General features: G+C 40.9%; 1 protein-coding gene across 2 annotated transcripts in view; it reads left to right on the forward strand.

The window, feature by feature from the left end:
- LOC142391793 (gamma-aminobutyric acid receptor subunit beta-3-like) overlaps positions 1-22,526 on the forward strand; it is a 52,683-nt gene extending 30,157 nt beyond the window's left edge. The window contains exons 7-10 of one of the 2 annotated variants that reach the window (XM_075477863.1): positions 4,320-4,472; positions 13,742-13,989; positions 14,215-14,283; positions 21,137-22,526. In XM_075477863.1, coding sequence (XP_075333978.1) covers positions 4,320-4,472; positions 13,742-13,989; positions 14,215-14,283; positions 21,137-21,508 — 842 coding nt within the window. In that variant the 3' untranslated portion in view covers positions 21,509-22,526. The remainder of the gene's footprint in view (positions 1-4,319; positions 4,473-13,741; positions 13,990-14,214; positions 14,284-21,136) is intronic. The other variant, XM_075477864.1, reaches the window with a different exon arrangement.
- Positions 22,527-22,812: the final 286 nt, after the last annotated feature.

Genomic DNA, 22,812 nt, shown 5'->3' on the forward strand with positions numbered 1-22,812 from the left:
GATGAAGATGCTCGATTTGTATAGTTTTGCAAGTTCAGGAAAGTGCTGCATGTGTGAAGGTGTCTTTCTACTTCAGAACAGGCAGATTACGTTTATACTGGCCAGTGATAATTCTTAGTTCTTACTTTTTTGAAACGATGGACCTTGATTACGACCAGATATGCGACATAACTTCAGACATTGCCTGCTTTCTACTCCATTCTTGTCATGGTTCAAATTTACTTTAACAGTCAGTAGAGACCAGTCTAAATGCCTGATTTTTAAACCTTTCATGTACTCAAGCTTTATGTTTAAATGTCTGTATGTGTTTGGCACCTTGAGACCACTATTTGGACCAACAATAAAAAAGTTGTCTTGTATTGTTGGAATGTAAATTTCAAGATTTCAGCAGAGCTAATATGGAGTAAAATGGAATCAATCAAAGCGGACAGGGCTTTTTTGAGGGAAAGCTGGAGTTAAAATTGAAAATATGTAAAAAGGTTGAAGTGAAAAACCTTTGATAGCTGTTTTATGAGAGCTTTATAGCCATTCCAAGTCGACAATGATGGGTAGCCTTGGAAATGTTTTACCTGGGTTTAAGGAGTGATGTGGAGCCACATAAGAACTATTCAGCGTTTTCTAAAGCATAGGAACTGCTCCTTTAATATAAGGGCAGTCAGAAGACAACCCTTTAAATTACCCTGTAGTGACAAACGGTTTGACTTTGCTTTAAAGGAGCTTGACAACAGCGATTTTTCCCACCGACGATGATAATCTGCAAATCAATAGCTGCTCCACTTGCCTGATATTTGACCTACCTTCAACTTTACTAGCTTGTTTCTCGCCTCAGGCGTTACCTGCACTCTACTTTATTTTTGTCAAGGTTCAAATTCCCCTTGCCAGTCACTAGAGACCACAGTACACAGGAAGAAGGTTGGCGGTTCAATTCCCACTCTCACCACTCAAAGATTGGTGAAACTGACAGCTGGAGGGGTGTCAGTCCACCTCCTTGCCCTGACCTAGATGCCCTTGAGCAAGACACCGTACCCTTATGCTCCCCGGGCGCTGTGATTGGCTGCCCACCGCTCCAGTGTAAGGCATCTGTCTCTATGAGTGTATGACAAAAAATCTAATCTTAATCTTAACGAAGCAAACATAAGTTTTGCTGACTACGAGACCAACTACCCAATAAAGCTAATGGCTAATTCAAGTAACTTCACTTGCTGGAAACAGTAAAGGCCTCGGTATGCTTCTCCGTAGCTATCGGCCAATCCGACTCCGTGGTCACTCAGAGGCTATTAAACCTTTCGAAGTTCTCTGTCGGGATGTCGGATACGCAATGTAGTTCACCTCCCAAGCAGTAGGCTTTGCTACGTTAAATGACCCAATCTCGCGACGTCTATCGTGAAAGTCGTTGATTGATTGTTCACCTTCCGGCTCCGTTCCACTCCTCACAGTGAACGATGGCGACCGAGAGAGAAAGACTGTTGTTGGAGTTGGAGCTTGTTGATATTGAAATGCAAATAATTTTGACCAAATGTTGACCGGCACACAGTAAACTCTTTCAAAAATGACGGTGTTGTTGTTCTGAGAGGAAGGAGCTAAACCGGAAAAGTGATTCCGGAAATAATGTTGTTAGCCGACCAATCACAACCCTTGCGTTTATGCAGATCAGCGGGGGGAGCTCCGTCTGAGCTGCACATGGAGGTCACAACTCAAACACCTGAAGTTGTAAAGATGTGCCTTTACTTCCATTTACAGGCACGCCGTGCAAGGAAAACAGGTGGTGTTATGCTGTGTAGACCAATCAATTTTATTTTCAAGCAACATGAGAAAACCATGTTCCCAATGCTAAGAAACAATGCTAGCATTAGCGGCTATTGTTGTAGACAAAGGCTGTGTTCGAAACCGCATACTTCTCCTACTACTCCCACTACTCATACTAACTTTTTGAGTTAGTAAACGAGTTTGAGTCAGCGAGAAGTTCCCTGATGCATACTAGATTCGCCGAAATGTTGGGTATGCATCATGAGGTTACTACTCATACTCAAACTACCAAAGATGCAACGTAAATTGACGTCGCCGATCGTCATTTCCTGTCAAAACAGCAGTTTCAAGCTAGCTACAAGGGGTAGGTTCACTTCCTGTTTTCAAAACAAAAGCACCAATTGTATCGTAATGGCGTTCCCTATGATAAAAGGCAACGGGTATTTTATTTTATGAAAATAACCGGAAGTGTGTTACTCACTACGGCTAGCTTTAGTAGCGCTGAATTCGTGGGAACAAAATTGTAAATAGCCGGTATTTTGTCAGGTTTTCAACACGTTGGGGATCTAAACGACTACTTTCTCACCTGAAAATGTTTCAAATGTTGCTAAAGTTTACAGAGTTTAGAGCTTAAGCGAAATCAGCTTCAGGCCGGCTGATTTCGGCTCGGGCAGGAGCGAAATGCATTGTGGGTAAACGCTCTGCATACTGTCTGATTGAGGAGTATGCAGAATGGAAGTATGTAGTATGCAGTTTCAAACACAGCCAAAGACTAACGAATCCCTTCCTTTTGCTTTTACTCGTCCAACTAAACTAACTGAACTTTTAGAGTATCGAACTGGCATGCGTTGGCTCCATGAACGTGTTAACCACACATTTAATTGTTATATCCAAGCTTTAAGTGGTCTTGTGTTGCATGTAAACCTTGACCGTAAAACCTCTGCCATCAGTGACAAAAGAGACCTAAAAAGAGACGGTAGTTCTATTATGCAGCACTCGAGGATGTTGTTTGTTGTAGCAGTTTTCAGCCAGTGCAGTTCTACACCTACATGCTGGTGTACCTCTACATCTGCTTCTGTGGAAGATGCTCTGTTCTGATTTAGTCTGGAGGGAGTGAATGGGCTATTTAAAGAGGTGCCACAGTCTGTTCCCATTTTCGCGCTATAATATATGATAAGCATGTGTCGACTTTGTTCAGTGGTGCCAGAGCTGTAAATCAAGAGCCAAATAGAGGAGGATCATCCAAAGTGATATAATTTGTTTTTTATTGGGGGGGTTAAACAATTAAATAATTGATTTTCGTCTAAAGTTGATCTTTTATCTCTCTCTGGCTTTATAGTCAATTGAACTTTATTGATCAGCAGAACAAAGAATTGCACCATTTTCTTTTCATGCCTTTAATGGCAAACATTAGGGACAATGACAGGAGCAGGAATATAGCTCATACAGCTGGTTAGATCTTCCAACCTTGACCTCGAAATAATGGAACAACACTGCTTTAACCACCCAGCTAAGATGGCTAAAAGCTTTAATGTTAATGTCAACAGATGTAGTTCATTGAGGCTGGTAAATACAAGAATTAATGAATTGATTTTAATGATTCCTGTCATGAAATATCTTGTCGGTCAGTAGCCGTTAGAGTAGATAGCGTTTCTATGAATGTTCTGTTTCTGAAATAACATGGAGCCATTTTTATTGCACTTTAATGCACAGCAGGGAGTGAATCTTAATGGAAATGGATGCTCTCTTTCCTCCAATCCAAAATGAGTCTCCATCCAACAGTACATGAAAGTGTGTAGTCGGTTGGACCCACGCTTGCCATAAGTAGCTTTGGCTGAAACCCACAGAGTGGAAATTACACCATAATGGGCTCCACTTCTCCGCCAATATGAAAGGAAAATGGAAAAATGGCTAAGAATAGTGGGAGTAACGAGCCATAGATGCAGTCCACAGAGAGATGTGACGCCGAGAGACTAATGAGAAATCACTCGCCGTCTTTTATATCAGCATTTAATGCTCATGCGCTCGCACACGGATACTGTTTATATTCCAGGTCATGGAGGAATTAATGACAGAAGTCTCTCTCAGCAGATCATGACAAGCTATAAATTTAAATTCCTGTCTCATGGAGCATCAAAGGCACTGCTTCGTATGCATTTATAGAGCCGATATTCTGTCGTAATGTCGAATGCCTCAGACTCATCGTGTGAGTTATGTGGGAGGATAAAATGTGGAAAAATGACAAATTAAAAAAAAAAAAAAAGTGGTGAACTCTTCCTGCTGAATATTGTGACGCATCATCTCGAAATAGGGTTGCAATTTTGTGTGTGTGTGTTTATGGGAGAGTTGGTGCTTGTGAAGGGGATACTTGTTACCATGGTGATAAATCCTACCCATGCTGTCTTGGTTGTCATGGAAATTGAAACAAAAACACAAGGTGTTCCTGCAGGGGCCTCAAAAAGGCAAAGTTAGATGTCAATTTTACAGTAAATTATTAGCCTTTCGCCTTCCGCATGTATTCTATTTTCAAGCTAAAAGATTTCAGAGCTCCGTCTTGTCTCCTTCCTCCTTAGGTGCCTACCCTCGACTGTCGCTGAGCTTCAAGCTGAAGAGGAACATCGGCTACTTCATCCTGCAGACGTACATGCCATCGATCCTGATTACCATCCTCTCCTGGGTCTCCTTCTGGATAAACTACGATGCGTCGGCAGCCAGAGTGGCTCTGGGTAAGAAGCAGTGGCTGTTAGGCAGCCGGTATTTGACTTTCCATGATGAGTCCAGGGACCAACACTAACCACAAGCTACCTTCATGGCTCTCAGATTCCCCAAAGTGATGAAAATACGTGGGCTAAGAGTGTTTCCTTCGTGTCTATTGTAAAGAAAATAATGTATTTTCATTTGTTTTTATGCCATGCTCGGTTAAACTAGGTCACTTTTTATGTAGTTGCTTTGGTCCACAGTCGTACCCTACTTCAAATGAGCATAATTTTCCCTCTTATTGAAGTCTGCTTGTGTAGGTGTAAAGACCCACTCACCACAGGGCCCCGAACTGTGAGCAGTTAACAAAGTACTAATGGAAGTAGCAGGTAGTTGGTTTGTCATCATTATAATTCCTAACAGGAGGCTGCAGCGGGGTTTTGTCTGTGTGCAATGTTCACTCAATGACACACGAGGCAGGAGTAATTATCATAATATGAAGGCCGTCAAGGTAATATATCTAAAAATGCAATTTAGAAACAGTGGACTCTCTGTAGGAGTCGTTCACAATGAGTGCTGAATGTTCTGGTCCAAATGGAGTGTGAAGAGCTATTTTACCACCTACTCTTGGTTACCGGCTGGTGCCTTTAATGTCTCTGCAAAGCAAGACACATTTGAGCAATAATATATTCGATATTGCATTAATGTTAGCTGCATTTGTTAGCTGCAAGCTTACTACTTCCAGTTGTAAGTCAAGTATTAATTGTTGAGAGTTTTGGCTAATGTTTTGGCTAATGTTTTGGCTAATGTTAGCAACTTTGTTCATCTCTGAGTTTGGAGAAATTTACACTCAAACAAATCCAGTCATTGGGAAATATTGAGCTTCCCAAACACAAACATTGGAGCTAATGTTCATTAGCTAGCAAGCTGGCTACAAGAGACAGTGAGAATGATCATTTTAACAAGCAAAATCCTCCAAGATGAGAGAGATCAATTTGTATCTGCCTTAAAGTTGTTCTAATCTAAATGGGTACACTTTGTCACCACCATCGTAATAATTTGAATATGTGCTGAGAGAGATCATAGATAAACACTTAGATGCAAAGTCCAGTCAAAAGGGAAACCTGCATTCCCTCACATGGCCAACAGGGTATGATTGTCTGTAAACATTCTCTCAACACATTTATGGACTCCTCTGATAGTTTCAGGCTTTCTTGAGGAGATTAATTGTAACACCGGAAAATGGAAAACAGTATTTCAGTAAACACGACACCGAAATGGGAAGAAAAACAGAATATTTCACTCAAAAGTACAGAAAGCGTCTTGTTTTTGAGAAATGTTGTTTTGAAGTGATTAAATTAGGCTGGTTAGTGTTACCAAAAGTCTAGTGGTTGTAATTCAGCAGAAGAAGTAGTTGTCATAGCCTGAAACAAACATTAAGGAGAAAAAAAACAACAACTGTGGTGGACATCTACAAAAGGAAAATGGAGTTAGAACTTCTTCAGAAAGTACTTACAGTCTGAGGTTATCTGGGATATTATATCATATCTGGGAAGATGCCTGTTAGTCACATGAGTTTATTGCTTGCAAGCTCAGACTGGAAACAGCTGGTGAGTCACGTCATGTGAATATTTCATGGGTCAGATGAGATTCAAAAAGTTGTTTCTGTTCCCTCTAATGTGCAAATTCTTCTCCCAAACAGCCAAAAATATCACTATGAGTGGAAGCTTTTTTCCACTTTTACTTTTGCCATTCATCTTTTCTTTGTCACATCTTCTAAATGGAATGGAAACCTGGCTATTGTCATATTATCTGACGTATAACAAAGCTGCCACATGTGGCTCTTGCCAATGATCTCAATTAATTGCTAAAATCCAGGGTTACCGCTTGAGATTGCTTATCCAAGACCTAAAAATATCCAGTTTTTACAGTGATGCGAGTCGAGGAGAATCGGTAAAGATGATAAACAGCAGCGCTGCCATGATGCACGGTCGGCTGTGTGGGGTGTAACTTCCAGGTGACGGGGCTACAGATGGGTCAGCAGGGGCCTGGCTGTAAATCTTTCTCTCGGGGGGCCAAACAGTTAAATCAGGCAACGCCAACTGATCGCCGCTTTGGCTCTTCAATCATCTGCGTATGGATAGTTAATGGCAGCGGCGGACCTGGCTAGATTTACGCCCTGGGCGAACCATCTCTTGCCCCACCAAAAAAAAAAAAGACTTCCCCGCCACCAACACAACAACATATTATATTATTTGTATTATTTTATTATGTATAATCTTATTTAATTTAGCATATAGTTCATAACACTAAAAAAAATCCACAGTCAGGACTTCTTGTTGTGTTGCAAACACAAACTAGACCAGGTTGCCTTTGGGTGAAATTAGTTGCATGACATGATGCCTCAATTCTAATTCTAGTTCAGCAAAACTAAAAATCAAATACAGTCGTGGCTAATAGCAACTTATTAGCAAGAGGCTAATAAATAGCCTATAGACTATGTCACTCATAGAAATCTGCATTCCTTTATCTTTTGCCCGTTTCCCTTCTTCTTCTTCTTCTCTTCTTCTCTTTCTAAACTGGGCACCTGATGGCTTCTTTGGTCTTTTACCACGATGATGATCCATGACGACTCCACATTATTACCTTTGCTTTTCCCATTAACACCGTCCCTTCACCCGTCAATCAACGTGACGTGAACAAATTCACGTAGATGACTGCACAGATTATTATAATTTTTTTTTTACATTTTATACATTTTTCACATAACCCAGTTAATTACATGAAGGTATATGGGTTTATGTTAATTTTAGGAATGAAATACAGTTTATTTGGATTGGAAGCAGTTTGTGTTGTGTGGCCTGGGATCAGTCCATACCTGTAGGACTCTCAGCAGCAAGTTTACGTGACAATGAGGCCCCAGCGCCCACTCCACTAACTTGACATGGAAATGAGCGGTAGTCTAGAAAACTGGCGATTTATTTATTTTTTAAATGTATTATTTAAAATTGATTTTTTATTTATTTATTTATTTTTCGAGGGTGCTCGTGCGGCCTTACATAGGGTGCGTCCTGGGCGGTCGCCCACACCGCCCATAGCAAAAACCGGCCCTGGTTAATGGACCCGTAATGACCTGAACGCATCATGATGCTTTTTGGAAAACGTACTGTTTCCCATTACCTTTCTGCAGCTTCCATCTCCCTGTTCGAGTTTATCCATGCTGCTCGGTCCTCTCTCCCCCCTTTATGTTTAGGCATGCATGCAATATCCGGTCATTATTGTATGCCTTGGAGTGTTTTTCTGATTTCGTGTGTTTGTGAGCAAATGGATAGCTCCAATATTCGTTGTGCGCCTCAGCCACTGAAAGGCAACCGGAGGTCCATTCACTTCTCTTCGCTTTCAGCAGGTATCCTGATTGAGGAGGAGGGTGTCTGCATGTGTGTGTGTCGGCTGTTCTTTTGTGTGTGCCAACCTGCCAGTAAGAGCAGTGTAACGATCAGGGGGAAATCAATTCAAGGAGGCAGAAGGCAAACAATTGAATTGTTTGAAGGAGAATCTCATTTTCCTGAGCAATTTCGAAGGATTGCAAAGTCACAAATTACCCGCTCGAACCGTAATCTGGTTGCAACCCATTTCCCAGAGTCATGCACCTCGTTCCTAATCGTATTACACGAACATTCAAGGTGTGGGCCAGCACTGGGGGCTTTTAGTGGAATGGCAGACAAGTTTTAAACCTTTTAAAGCATCTTTTTGTCAGCTGTTTATTCAAAACACGGCTAAAGCTTTTACAGTTCATGTCTGCGAGTGTTTGACTGCAACCGATTCTCGTCTAATCTTGTTTTTATTGCTCCTACATGACACTTTCTCTGTATAATTTTGAGCCCTGCTGCATAATGGCCCTTTGATTGGAATAGATTTGATTGCTGTTTGCCTTTGTTCACGCTGTGAAGGTGGAGAAGAGACTTGGGAACATAAAACGAGGAGAAAAGGCGGGTACAGAAGGACCCAGAGTGCGAACAGCCGCCACTAAATGATTGCAAGATCTGGCGGATAAATGACGAGGGAGAGACGGATAAAGGGATAAGAGGAAGGAGCAGGGAGCAATTGTTACAAGGCAGACAATGTGGGTGAGGAGGACCGAAAAAAAGACGTAAGAGGAACCCTGTGAAACTATTTCTCCCTGAAGAGCGTGGCGGCGTGATGAAAAAGGAGGGAGACCCGTGGGCGCTTGGCCCGTTGATTAAATTGTCCTAACGGGGAGCGAGCGAGGGAGGGAGTGAAGGACGGAGAGTAATGGCACGGCTAAGAGAACACCTATAAAGAACATGGCTGACGTTAAGCACAGGAAAAAAAAGTGGCATCCAATAGTGGCCGAGACATGGAGCATGTGCACACACATCCATGAGTGGTGCTAACCTTGTAATGTGCCAATAAATCACACTGAGGGCCGGGCTGACCTTAGCCATCCAGCTCCCTCCTCCCAACCCCGCCACTGTTTCTTGTCTCTTCACTGTACTTTATGACAAACACGCACCAAATGCCACGTCTGTGTGTGTTATGTGAGAGCTCTGCTGCTGATGGGCTCCATTTATTCCCAACGCAAGCACACGCAGCAGCAGAGAAATGAAACGGGACGCAGTTACTGCATTGCAGAAGGTCAGGGTTTAGCGTGATTTGCAAGCGCCACCTGCCAGTTGACGACATGAAAGAATCTAAACTTTGGCTGAGTTCGAAACCGCCTACTTCTCCTACTACTCCCACTACTCCTACTAACTAACTTTTTTTAAGTTCCCGGATGTATACTAGATTCGCCGAAATGTTGGTTATGCATCATGAGGCTACTACTCATACTCAAACTACCCAAGATGCAACGTAATGTGACGTCGCAGATCGTCATTTCCTGTCAAAACGGCAGTTTCAAGCTAGCTACAACGAGGGTAGGTTCACTTCCTGTTTTCAAAACAAAAGCACCAATTGTATCGTAATGGCGTTCCCTATGATAAAAGGCAACGGGTATTTTATTTTATGAAAATAACCAGAAGTGCGTTGCTCACTGCGGCTAGCTTTAGTAGCGCTGAATTCATGGGAACAAAATTGTAAATAGCCGGTATTTTGTCAGGTTTTCAACACGTTGGGGATCTAAACGACTACTTTCTCGCCTGAAAATGTTTCAAATGTTGCTAAAGTTTACAGAGTTTAGAGCTTAAGCAAAAATCAGGTTCAGGCCAGCTGATTTCGGCTCGGGCAGGAGCGAAATGCATTGTGTGTAAACGCTCTGCATACTGTCGATCAGTATGTAGTATGCGGTTTCGAACACAGTCTTTATATTTTTGGGAGTCGCTCATTGGCTCTGTAGTGCCCCCTACGGGGTTAGTTTCGCGTGGGATGCGAAACTAACCCCGGTACACTCATTCATCATGCCCAGATGCACGAAAAAGTCTCCTGCCGCCATGGTCCCACGTCCACAGGAAGGCGGCCATTTTGGATGGAAATTGCGTTTTCGCGCCATTTTTGACCGATTCCACGCCTTGCATAAGATCGAACTTGTCCTTCAGATTTAATGCTACAGACTTCAAACTTGGCCAGGTTACTCTTAAGACATGGAGGGAAAAATTCATGGGGAAACTTTCTCAAAACTTAAAGGGCGTTTCTGTGGTGATGCCTCAAAGTTCGATGATTCGCCATCACTCGCCACAAAAAATTAAGTCGCTTATAACTCCCACATACATTATCCAATCTGTCCCAAACTTCATACGGTGAATGCTGGACTCAGCTTGAACGCGTACATATTATCATAGTGACATCCACCTATAGCGCCACCTGCTGGTGGTTGGAAAAGTCTTTTTTTTTTTTTTTTCCACACCTCGCATTTGATCGAACTCCTCCTACATATTTAATGCAAAAAGCTTAAAACTTGGCCAGGTTACTCTTAAGACATGGGGGGAAAAACATGGAGAAACTTTTCCAAACTCTGAACGGTGTGGGCGTGGCCAGGCGGTGAAAATCGTGTGATGGCGTTTGTGGTTTGAAAGCATCATCATCACAAAGTCATGAAACTTGGCACACACGTCCACCCTGTTGACCTCGTACGTATGTAAAGGGTATCGTGTGTGGGCGGAGCAAAATGGCTCAGTGGCGCCCCCTAGAAATTTTCTAAAACCCCTCCGCATTGGGGTTATTATGTGCTCGTACGTACGCAGAGTGTATCGTGCGTGTGGGCAGAGCTGCGCGACTATGGCGTCCAGCGCATGCCCCAACGTGCGCACACCTCGGTCCCGCATACAGCTGCTTGCAGCTTTCTAGTTTTTTTTTTTTTTCAATTTTCAAAGCAATATGTCTCCAGTAGACTCTGTGAGGGACCGAGCCAGCCAAACATGAGGACACAAGCTACACACACAAAAAATAACAAACTTCAAACAATAGTTGCAGGGCCCTTAAAAGAGGTCAAATGAACTCAAAGCCAAAAATCAAGGTTTTATCATAACATAACCTCAAGCTAACGCTTCAAAAACAAACAAAACTGACCTGACACACAACAAACAAAGGGGACTTAAATACTGGCTGATCAGACCATGTTGACACACTGAGGAAAAAGGGAAACATCTACACAAATTTAACTAACAAAAGTAACTAAACACAGTTAGCTTAAGAATTAACTTAAATGACTAATAACTAAACAAAGTTAACAAAATAAGCAAATCACAAAAGCAAAGAGAACTAATGCAAAAATTAGAATGAAGACTCCACAGTCTTCCCCCATGGAACTCTAGATGGTATCACCCAGAGATGGGGACTCAAGTCACTGTGACTTGGACTCAAGTCGACTCGAGTTGCTGTTTTGATGACTTGTGACTTGACTTGACAAAAAATAAAAGACTTGAGACTCAACTCGGACTCGGAAGTTAAAGACTCGGTACTTGACTTGACTTGAGACATGATGACTTGAATGACTTGAGTGTTAAGCATCTAGCATAACTTCGACCTTTGTTTGTCATTTGAAGATCCATTCTGACCAGGAAGTGCTTGTCAAATTAGCTAATATTATCCTGTTAGCCTAGTCGGTAGTTAGCTAACGTTAGCTTGATATGATACGGGGTGGACAGGTTGGACACATTGGCCAATGATGTTTACTGACAGTTACTTATATCTTGTATTTTCACTTTATTAAGATCAGATTCTGCAGGTAAAATTGCAATAATAAGGTGACTTGACTTTGGCTTGACTTGCCCAAGAAAAAAATACTTGGGACTTACTTGAGACTTGCACATGTGTGACTTGGTCCCATCTCTGGTCACCCAATCAATCTAGGAGTGTGCCAGCCAGAGTCCAAGCTACTCCCCCACAGCACCAACAAAAGAAAACACAACAAATTAAATATTTGACAAAATTAAACATACAAAAGCTAACTAAATGTGCGCGCTACAAATAGAACTAATGTATTTCAATATCATCAAATTAAAAATAAACAACCTATATATTTGTCCTACAATAAACGTGTATATGTAAACTCAGAATGAAAACGTGTTGGTGTGTGGGGGTTACCAACTGTGTGGCTGCAGGTGTGGCCATCACAGACTCAAACTCATTAATTTCTCACATAAAATGCTAAGTCGGTACATTATTTCCATCATAAGTCATGATGGCATCGTGGACTTAATTCATAGTTCAGATCTGCTGGTGAAAATACTGTGTAAATATTTAAATTTAGGTGTTTCAATTCCAGCTCCAAATGGGTTTTGACAGGAAACGTTTACCTTGGTGGAAGCAAACAAGGCTTTACAGTCCGTTTGACTTCAAAACCCATATCCAGGCCGCCATAAATATGCGTAAACAAAGTTAGTATTTGCAATTCTTCTATCTCAGCATCTCTTTCTCTTCGTCCATGCAAATGCACAATATGTGAAGGTGCCTTATACAGGGAGAGAGCCATTCGTTACTCCACAGAGGATAAGGTTAGCAAGAGCTGGGAGCTAGATACATGCAGCTCTATTCTAATGAGTTATTTCTACTGGATGACTAAAGGGGAAGCTGGATGTTTTGAGGTAGACCTTTTGAATTTTAATGAAGCAGAGGTTATGCGCCCACCTCGGCTGTGTTCATGCAGGTCGAATAAGATCAAACACGAAAACAACCCGCAAAGTGCTTTATGAAAGTAAAAGGAAGGCGGTGTTTGCTTTGCATTGTTCCCATAGCGTCTCAGTGAGGCGGTCACAGAGCAACTTGATGATTGTTTTTGTCCACTGGGTCAAACTGGTCAAACGGCTGCAGAACAAATAGTTTTTTTTCTGTGAATATTCCTGTTTCTGTTGTAACGCCTTCCACATTTATTGGGGATTTCTTCATTGTGACCTTTATTGTTCTGCTTGGAACATAAAGACAGGTGTAATGTATTATGTATCATCGGATGGCCCTTTGCTGCATGTTGTTCCCCCTCTCTCTCCCCCCTGCTTCCTGTCTCTCTCCACGGTCCTATCCAATAAAGGCACAAAAAGCCCCAAAAAATACTTTAAGCCTAATCCCTGATAGGGGACATTTTGTCCACTTGGGGTGTACTTTCTCCTCTAATTTCACACTGGAAATAGTGATACTCATCATAATTGGTCCAGTTGTGCATTTTGCCAATTTTTTTTCGAATTTCAAACACACATCATATACAATGCAATTTTTCATTGTGTAGAAAAAAAACTCCTTAATTTCTGAAAAGGGACATTTTTGTCCCCTTTTAAAACGACCTAAAAACATCATATATCAATATTTGTTTCCGCTTTTTTTTTCATAAATCTTTTATTCCACCTCAGTTCTGATCATAACAACCAAGTTTTCAATTTATTTAAAAAAAATATTAACCCTTTAGATGACAATTTGAACCTTTTAGCCCAAATTTTAAGCCTTTAGGTGCCAGTATTTTCAAAATATGGAATGCAAAATGGAAGTATTGAGTAGGGATAATTATGGTCTGGGATATGTCAATAATTAGCAACAACATTGATTTTTAGGGATTTTAAGGTTTTTGTTATGCCTGATTTTTCTTTTTTTTTTTTTTTTTTTTTTTAAATTTAATTAAATTTTTTTTTTTTTAACCCTCATACCTGATGAGGGTTTAAAAAAAAAAACTATCTTAGACTGATTTCCAAAAGCATTTACTTGGGTATTTTCATATTTTATCATAAAATAATTCGACTAAATGTTCTAAAAGGGGTAGACTTTCCTGCACCGCTAAATTATTGGTACAAAATGGGATTTAGGAGTTTGTTTATTTTCAAAGATTGCCAACCTACCTGCCTACCTTTTACCACAGGGATCACCACGGTGCTGACCATGACCACCATCAACACCCACTTGCGAGAGACGCTACCCAAGATCCCGTACGTCAAGGCCATCGACATGTACCTGATGGGCTGCTTCGTCATGGTCTTCCTCGCCCTCCTCGAGTACGCCTTCGTCAACTACATCTTCTTCGGGAGGGGTCCTCAGATGCAAAAGAAGCTGGCGGAGAAGGCGGAGAAGGCCAACAATGAGAAGGCGGCCAAGTATGACGCGGCGAGGGTAGGTTTGAACCAGACCCCGAACGTCACAAAGTATTTGGGGTTGTGTGCAGCAGCCATTTTATTTCCACACACTAAACACATAGAAAAGTGTCCAACAGCAGACAACAACGAAAGAAGCTCTTGGAAATAATTGAATTGTGTTTAATTGTCAGTAATATGTTGGTAAAAACACACGCAAACACATTTGTTCCCCACATGTGGTTGAATATTTTCATCTCCTCAGGAGGCAGGTAGTAGGACCGCATCCCTAAAACGGTCCAATCAAGTTAAAGGCCTTCGCCACTCACGCTCGGTGAGTTTTGTTTTGTTTTTTTTCGTGACACTGCCATCGCCATCAGCCAACATGGATGTGGTTAATTTTTCTTTTTTGCCTTGATGAGAAATATCCCTCCATCCATGTAACGACTTAAGCAACACCAGACATCTCCATGACATCGCCTACATGAAAGTGATGCTTGAACTGGTGTCGGCTACAACGCTGTTTCTTCTTTTCAGAGCTCATTCTTATAATGCATGCTGTTTGTATAGCCTTTCTCATTGAACTCATCAATAAAGTCATTTCTTTTCATGGTGCATGTCAGGATGTGGTGAGCCAGTCTGACTTCCAGAGGGTAGTCACTGCAGAGGTCCCCCCCCCCCCCAAGCGATTTCTTTATAGTTTAAATAAGCGACACTATATCAGACACACAAGGAGACGACGGGAGAACCGACATCAGCTTTATGAGACAATCCTGGTCTCCAATGAACACTGGAATTCATTGTATACATTTACTGGAATTCCTCAGAATTGGGTTCCTTCTTGATTGTTGAATAGAAAATCAGTGATAGTTGTCAGTATATCCAAAGAATTCAAGGCAAAAACAAACTGATAATGGCCGCCACTTGGAAAAGTTGGCGTGTGACGAACCATTTTGCAAATTATTTTCTTATAACCTCATTTCCAAAACTTTTGGGACGCCGTGTATGAAGAAAGATAGAAAACAAGGTGCAGTCATTTAGAGACATTTTACTATTTCCTGAAAAATATCAGCTCATCTTGAGTTTTATGGCTAAAAGTTGGGACAGGTCCATGTTTCCCACTGTGTAGCACCCCCTCTTCTTTTAACAACATCTGTAAAGATCTGGGAACTGAGGAGACCAGCTGTTGGACATGTACCTGGACCTGAGATGAATGTTGTTCCATTCTTGTCTGATGGAGGATTCTAGCTGCTCAGCAGTCCTGGATGTTCCAATATTACTTTTTGCAGATTGCTGAACCTCAATCTTTTCTTCTGAGAGACTCTTCCTCTCTAAGGTGCTCTTTTTATACCCAATCATGTTACTTACCTGTTGTTCAATAACCTACTTAACATGCTCCTCAAGCTGTTTCCTCTTAGTTTCACTTACTTTTCCAGCCTTTTGTTGCTCCTATCCCAACTTTTTTGAGACATGTTGCTGCCATCAGATTCAAAATGAGCTCATATTATTCATTATATCGTAAAATGTCTCATTTCAGACGTCTTAAATTAGTTAACGGGATTTGCGAATCATTGCATTCTGTTTTTAATTTACATTTTTTTAGAGCGACCCAACTTTTTTGGAACTGAAGTTTTAAATTTCAAGCTTATTTAATAACATTAAATATGATAACACCACGAGCCAGTTCCTTTTAAGCCATTTTTAAGATATGTTTCTTCACTTTTATGATACTAAAATGATTATCAATACATCATAACTGCATAAAATAGAATAAAAACAGACTCCATCGTTCAATCAGTTGCACATACAAAGCTTATAAGCACGTGTTATCTTATTAGCAAATTAAACACATGGGACGGATGCAGTTTTCAACTCTGCTCAAATCGGCACCTTTAAAAAGGTAAATGTGGGACTTCACCAGTTGCTACATTTGCATGAACAAATCAATTTGCACTTGGCATATCTGTTGATCTGTTTTGTGATGCACTCATCATAAGCATGGATTATGATGTACAGTCTTGTATCTCCTGTGTATGATTAAACTGTTATGATTATGATCATGAAATGACTGAAATAATCCCTGAAAGAGCTCAAAGGAGCTTTTCTGCCTTTTGGATACATGGGATATTATTGGCTGCACACTCGGGGTGGAAACGTTTCGGTGTGTAATGGTCAAACAATTCAACAGGATTAGTTTTCAACTTGTTTCATCAAGGAATTATGGTCCCACAAGCTAAAAGCTGACACACTGCTGTCAGCTGCTGCGGCACAATCGAGTTTACTGAAGGCTGAAATATTGATATTTTACCTTATTTCTTTGAAAATTCATCTAAATCAGTTGAGAAATTTGATTTCCCAGCCTTACTGAAAATGCTTAGTGTGTTTATAAGGTGAGACAGGGAGCTTTCTGTTCTCTGTCTGGTTGAAGAGATAATGATTATGGTTTAAATATTAAAAGCGCTAACATAGAAGAGCACAGTGTATTCACACTTATATATTTTCCTTCTATGTAGCTTATTGTTAGCTTTGCTGTTACCTGTAATGTTATATCTTCATTTATAAGTCGCTTTGGATAAAAGCGTCTGCTAAATGCATAAACATATATCTTCTTACACCTTCTTCTTTTAAAACCATTTGGTTAGGTCCAAGGCTGTGTTCGAAACCGCACACTTCTCCTACTACTCCTACTAACTTTTTGAGGTAGTATGCGAGTTTGAGTAAGCGAGAAGTTCCCTGATGCATACTAGATTCGCCGAAATGTTGGGTATGCATCATGAGGTTACTACTCATACTCAAACTACCCAAGATGCAACGTAACATGACGTCGTCGATCGTCATTTCCTGTCAAAACTGCAGTTTCAAGCTAGCTACAACGAGGGTCTGTTCACTTCCTGTTTTCAAAACAAAAGCACCAATTGTATGGTAATGGCTTTCCCTATGATAAAAGGCAACGGGAATTTTATTTTGTGAAAATAACCGGAAGTGCGTTGCTCACTACGGCTAGCTTTAGTAGCGCTGAATTCATGGGAACAAAATTGTAAATAGCCGGTATTTTGTCAGGTTTTCAACACGTTGGGGATCTAAACGACTACTTTCTCGCCTGAAAATGTTTCAAATGTTGCTAAAGTTTACAGAGTTTAGAGCTTAAGCGAAATCAGCTTCAGGCCGGCTGATTTCGGCCCGGGCAGGAGCAAAATGCATTGTGGGTAAACGCTCTGCATACTGTCCGATTAGGCTGTATATAGTATGTTGTATGTAGTATGTTGTATGTAGTATGCGGTTTCGAACACAGCCCAAGTCTGGTGCACGCTAAATCAATAATTCTTGAATCTCAAATCTTGAGCCAACATTCACTGGATGTAGCATCACTTCCCTCTGGGAACAACTGGAAGGCTTCAGAAAAGGAAGAAAAATCCTCAATAGAACACAGAAATCTCACTTTTGTATTTTCATGAAATATTTCTTGAAAATAGCACAGTAGTGATAACATAATGTATCTACGCTCAGAAAGCATGCTAAACCTCACAGAAACCTCATAGAAGAACACAAATTCTGGCTGTGGCTAAATGTTTTTGCTCATAAAATAAAATGCATTTGATTTTAATTTTGACCCCAAGGATCAGTTGGTTTTTTTGGGGCACCACTGACAAAATAAAATGCTAATTCAGGGTTTTGTGCAGCCCAAATATTTGTAAATTTACTGACTGAATTAACCATCAATGTTTATGTACCATGTGGACCAATTCAGTCCCCAAGCATGGGAAGCTTCACCACAGTGGAGCCAATAAGTGGAGCCATGTGGTCAACCATCCCATCGAAATCTTTTCTCAGACTCGGAAACCAAGTACCCAACTCTTCTTTTTTGGTGCCACCCAGCGTGACGTTCAAACTATTGTATTTCAGTGGGAGGTTTGGTTCAGTTTTTACAAGATATTTTGTGTGTTTAGTCAGAGAGACGTTAGTCATCACACAATAATCCGTAAAAAGGATCATTTGGGATGCGCTTTAGCAGTGTTTGTTTTTAATATTGAGAGAGGAGGGGCTAATTTATATGTTCACATGTCCTAGAACAGTAAATGAGACGGAAATGCTAAGTAACATTTATAATATTTGATAGATTAAAGTGATTATTTGACAGAGACATGGTAAAAGACTTTCAGACTTCAGTTAAACCTCATAAAACCTACTAAAATGTTTAACCACCGCACACATAAACTCTACTATGAGCGTGACAAATGACGAAGTTACTCATAATCAAGATGTTATCATTGATATCTTATCGGTAAATGTTACCATCTATTACATAGCTTGTTCACATTAGGGGAGGAAGGAAAATCAGTCTCTCCTGCCTTTTTGTTTTGACTTTTCACATTTGGAAACTCAGGGAAGTGTTTGGGGAATGCTAAACTAATTTTCTCACAGCTTTGGTCACTGAAGCGTGCTTTATAGGATGAGCTATAAAATAGCAATTAGTTTCAAAGAAGCACAGGAGTTGCTCTTCAACGAGGCAGCTTTGTGAGCAGTGATTAAATGACAATTTCATACTCATTATGGGCGCATTCACAGATGTCGCTGGTTTCTGACAGTTCGCCAGCAACTGCAACTGCACAGGCCAAGCAAACGTAGACTAAACTTAGACTAACATGCTGTTTAGTGTTGAAAATTTAGAAAACTAAGAACAAATTCTGTTTCAAGGTCTGTGGTCCTGGAATTGAAGATTTTGACAAAAATGCGTCGCATCCAACAAAAAGGACGGCTGCAGGAAATAAACAGTTTTCATCTAAACTAAACTAACCCCGATAGCTTAGACTTAGCAGGACGAATTTAATATTTCAAATATTTCCTGTTCAGTTATATTTATACAGCACACAGAGGAGTCGTGAGTCATGATTAGTAGAATAGTATAACAAAATAATTATGATCTTCAGCCGATGAATTTTAATGCTTTTCACCCATGAGCATTTAACAAAAGCACCCTTTCTAATCTAGTTTGTTTTCAGCATAGATCAACATGTGAGATGTTTCATCACCAGACTCGTGTGAAACTGAGACATTGTTGCTCTGTAAGTGTTAGGTAGGTGATACCTGGGGCCACTTCCACTGTTGTTAATGTTACCTTTTCCCCTCAGATATCACCTCCCTAACACTTAAGGCTGAGTTATACTTCTTTTAACTGCCCTTGCGTCTTGCGCGTATGTTAATGGCTCGAGACGTTTATACTTCATTTTGCTTTGTCGGCGGTTGCGTGTGCTGCGTGGCGATTCACCGCCAAGACAGTAGGTGGAGTAGCGGGTTTTTTCAATGACAAGCCTACTACGATGAAAGGAAATTCACCGCCAGGAGCTCTTTGGCAAGTCTCTCTTCCATAGATTCATGCTTCTTCTTCTTCTTGTAAATAGCCGGTATTTTGTCAGATTTTCAACACCTTGGGGGTCTAAACGACCACTTTCTCGCCTGAAAATGTTTCAAATGTTGCTAAAGTTATATATGTACAGAGTTTAGCCTATAGCTTAAGGGAAATCAGCTTTTCAGGCCGGCTGATTTCGGCTCGGGCAGGAGTGAAGTGCACTGTGTGTAAACGCTCTGCATACTGTCAGATCGATCAAGTAGTAGGCGGTTTCGACCACAGCCAGTGGCTTGCGCTTGCGTCTTGCGTGAAGTTTAGAAAATTGAGATGACACACGCAAGCACGCAAGGGGGGGCTTGCAACCGCGCAAGGGCTTGCGTTGCTGCTTGCGTCTTGCGTTGCGTCTTGCGTTACCGACTATAAACCAGGCTTTACTCTGCATTCACACCTTTAAGCTTGCTCACAGGTAACGACGCCCGAAACAGCCCACAGGTGGGCCGGTGACACACAGGTGACCTCACAAACTCAAAAAAAAGGGTGAATGTAAGCTTGTTCGCCTGAAACTTCCATTTTGAAATAAACTCAATCAATCACGTGTATAAAATAATGTAAAAAAAACACAACTATGAAATCTAATGCCTGACCTCAAGCGCCACCTGTCGTCAGAAAAGTGTAATGACACCAGATGCTAATAAATGTTAACACTTTTCTAACATACGGAAGCCCAGAGATGGTTTTCTCGAGATAACGAGATAATTATGTCGTTATCTCGAGAAAACAGTGATCGTTTTCTCGAGATAACGAGTTAATTTAACGATGGTTTTCGAGGCCACTTTTTCTCCCCAGTCCACCCCTGTTTATATGTGTTTATATGTATTTATTTCTGGCAAAGGTGTACCCATTGTTACCACCCTTTCATTGAAAACTGAATAAAGTAGCCGGAGACGGCCGGCTCGACTGCAGCTCAACAGGCGTTTACACCTCAGTGATCCTGCTGATATAGGCAACTTCATCAGTGACCAGCTGAGGGGACCAGGCCGTTTCCATGGTTACCGAATGATGCACGAGAGGTGCCGTTATCATTTTCTCGATAACGAACCTGATTCCATTCTTCAAATGCTTGTAACACCAGCAGGATTTGCTTTGTGCATTTTCACACGCAGAATTGTTACACAAACGCTCCACATAGGCTACTTTATTCAGTTTTCAATGAAAGGGGGGTAACAATGGGTACACCTTTGCCAGAAATACATATAAACACATATTAACAGGGGCGGACTGGGGAGAAAAAGTGGCCTTGAAAACCATCGGTAAATTAACTCGTTATCTCGAGAAAACGATCATTGTTTTCTCGAGATAACAAGTTAATTATCTCATTATCACGGGAAAACAGAGGCAAATTATCTCGTTATCACGGGAAAACGGATGGAATTAAATGTATGTATCTATGGCCGTTTAGGGCTTCCGTACTAACACTAGGTGGGGTTTATTAAATGACTGGTAGTGCTTGTAACCGCATTCAATAGACTGCAGGTGATGCTAAATAGACAGCAGCGTTTTGGACAGTTGGAAAAGTTGGTGAATATACCTGTTGGGTATAATCCAGCAAAGGTCATGCAGCCAGGTTAGCTACAGCATGGCAAACAGGTAAATACATGCTAAAACATTCACAAATACAGAAAATAGTCTGGGTAAATTGTAATTATTTATATATTCTTTTATATAATGCTTTTGAATGTACTATTAGCAGAGAAAAAAGGGCCTTAAGACTTTGGGTATTGTCCTCTGCAGCCGTTCCATTTATGAACGAATTATTTTGTGTATTTCTTTATCCGTTCAGGCGGAGGCGCACGGACACGGGAACATCCTCCTGACCACTCTGGAGATCCATAACGAAGTAGGAGGAGGGGAGATCACCACCAGCGTGGCAGATATCAGGAACTCTCAGTCCATGGTGCAGTTGGACAGCACCGCCTCGTCGCACATCCAGTACCGCAAGCAGAGCGGTGGGATTGGGCCCCGCTCCGCCAGCCGCCACTCCTTGGACCGAGCTGCCCAGATCAAACGCAGCCGCCTGCGGAGGCGATCCTCTCAGCTCAAAATCAAAATCCCAGACCTGACGGATGTGAATGCCATTGACCGCTGGTCACGCATCATCTTTCCTTCAGTGTTCTCGCTGTTTAACCTCATCTACTGGTTGTACTATGTCTGATTGGACTGTTTTGGTGTTTGTTCGTTTTGGTCGTTCAACTTTCTTCTGTTTTCATTTTGTTTGTTTGTCCTCCTTTTTTTCTGTTGCTTTTATACGTGATGGATTCTGTCAAGTCAAAGACTGCAACACTGCAAGAGAAATGAAACTTCAAAAAGACTGAAGAGTTCTGGACCAAGATCTCATCCAAATTGTTTTTATATTGCAGTCTTTGAACCTTAGCACTGCGGTGGTGTTTTTAGTTTTTTCAAAGTATGTACTGTAATTGGGACTTGTGACAGTCATTTCCCAACATTTGTCCTCTCGGTAATGTGTAAATAGTGAAATACAAAGCCAGCAAATGATAAATTGACACAGTATTTGCAGGAAAAGCAACAAAGAGCAGACAAAGCAAAGATTTTTTTTAACGACAAATCCAGAAAACCTTGTACGGCACAGGAGGTCCGATGAGTGCAGGCAATATAACTAAAAATCCATTTAAAACTGGTACCCTATGCACTGTTAATGCATGTAATGAGGAACTTTTTAGCCTCGAGTTATGGCACAACATCTGTTATAATATCAGTGATATTCCTGCTACTCGCTGCACTCCTTCATGCATTGATCTGGTGAACCGTGTCCCAAACACAATCATTTAAAGCTGATCTTTGACTCAAAGAAATGCTGACGTATTCTTTCCGGACGTTTTACGAGGAGGAGAAACTACGAAGAAAATAAGCACAACTTACGAATTAAACTGCCACTTTTTTTTCCTGCATGACAGAATTGCACTCAAAATTGATGAAACTTTCTCTAGAAAAATGTGTTTTTTTTTATTTAAAGTAACTGCCAAGGGCCTTTTGGGCGACACAATTACTTCTTAACCCATAAAATATTATGATATTTTTGTACTCTGTGTCTTCAGGTATTCATTTGATTTCCTAACCTATTTTATTTTAGTTTTTCGCTCAACACCAATTCCTCTGAGGTGATAGTATAGAGGAATTTAAATTTTTTGTACATAACAACATAGGTGTGTGTGTATATACATAAATGTATGTATATATATATATATATATATATATATATATATATGTAGATATACATACATATATCTATATATACTGTGTGTACAACCCAAAAACATGAAAATGATCATTTTGTGATTGTCATACTGCCTATAAATTGTCAGAATATTTAGTGAAAACAATACCAGGTCAAATTTCAAGCATCAGATCAGATTTTTGAGCATTTCTGGGGCTCTCTGAATACATTCCTACTCAAACGGCCGACCATGTTGAAGTATGTTGAGCTCGGCGTTTTAACAG

Source organism: Odontesthes bonariensis, chromosome 11, assembly GCF_027942865.1.
Source record: "Odontesthes bonariensis isolate fOdoBon6 chromosome 11, fOdoBon6.hap1, whole genome shotgun sequence".
In the NCBI taxonomy this organism is placed as follows: domain Eukaryota; kingdom Metazoa; phylum Chordata; class Actinopteri; order Atheriniformes; family Atherinopsidae; genus Odontesthes; species Odontesthes bonariensis.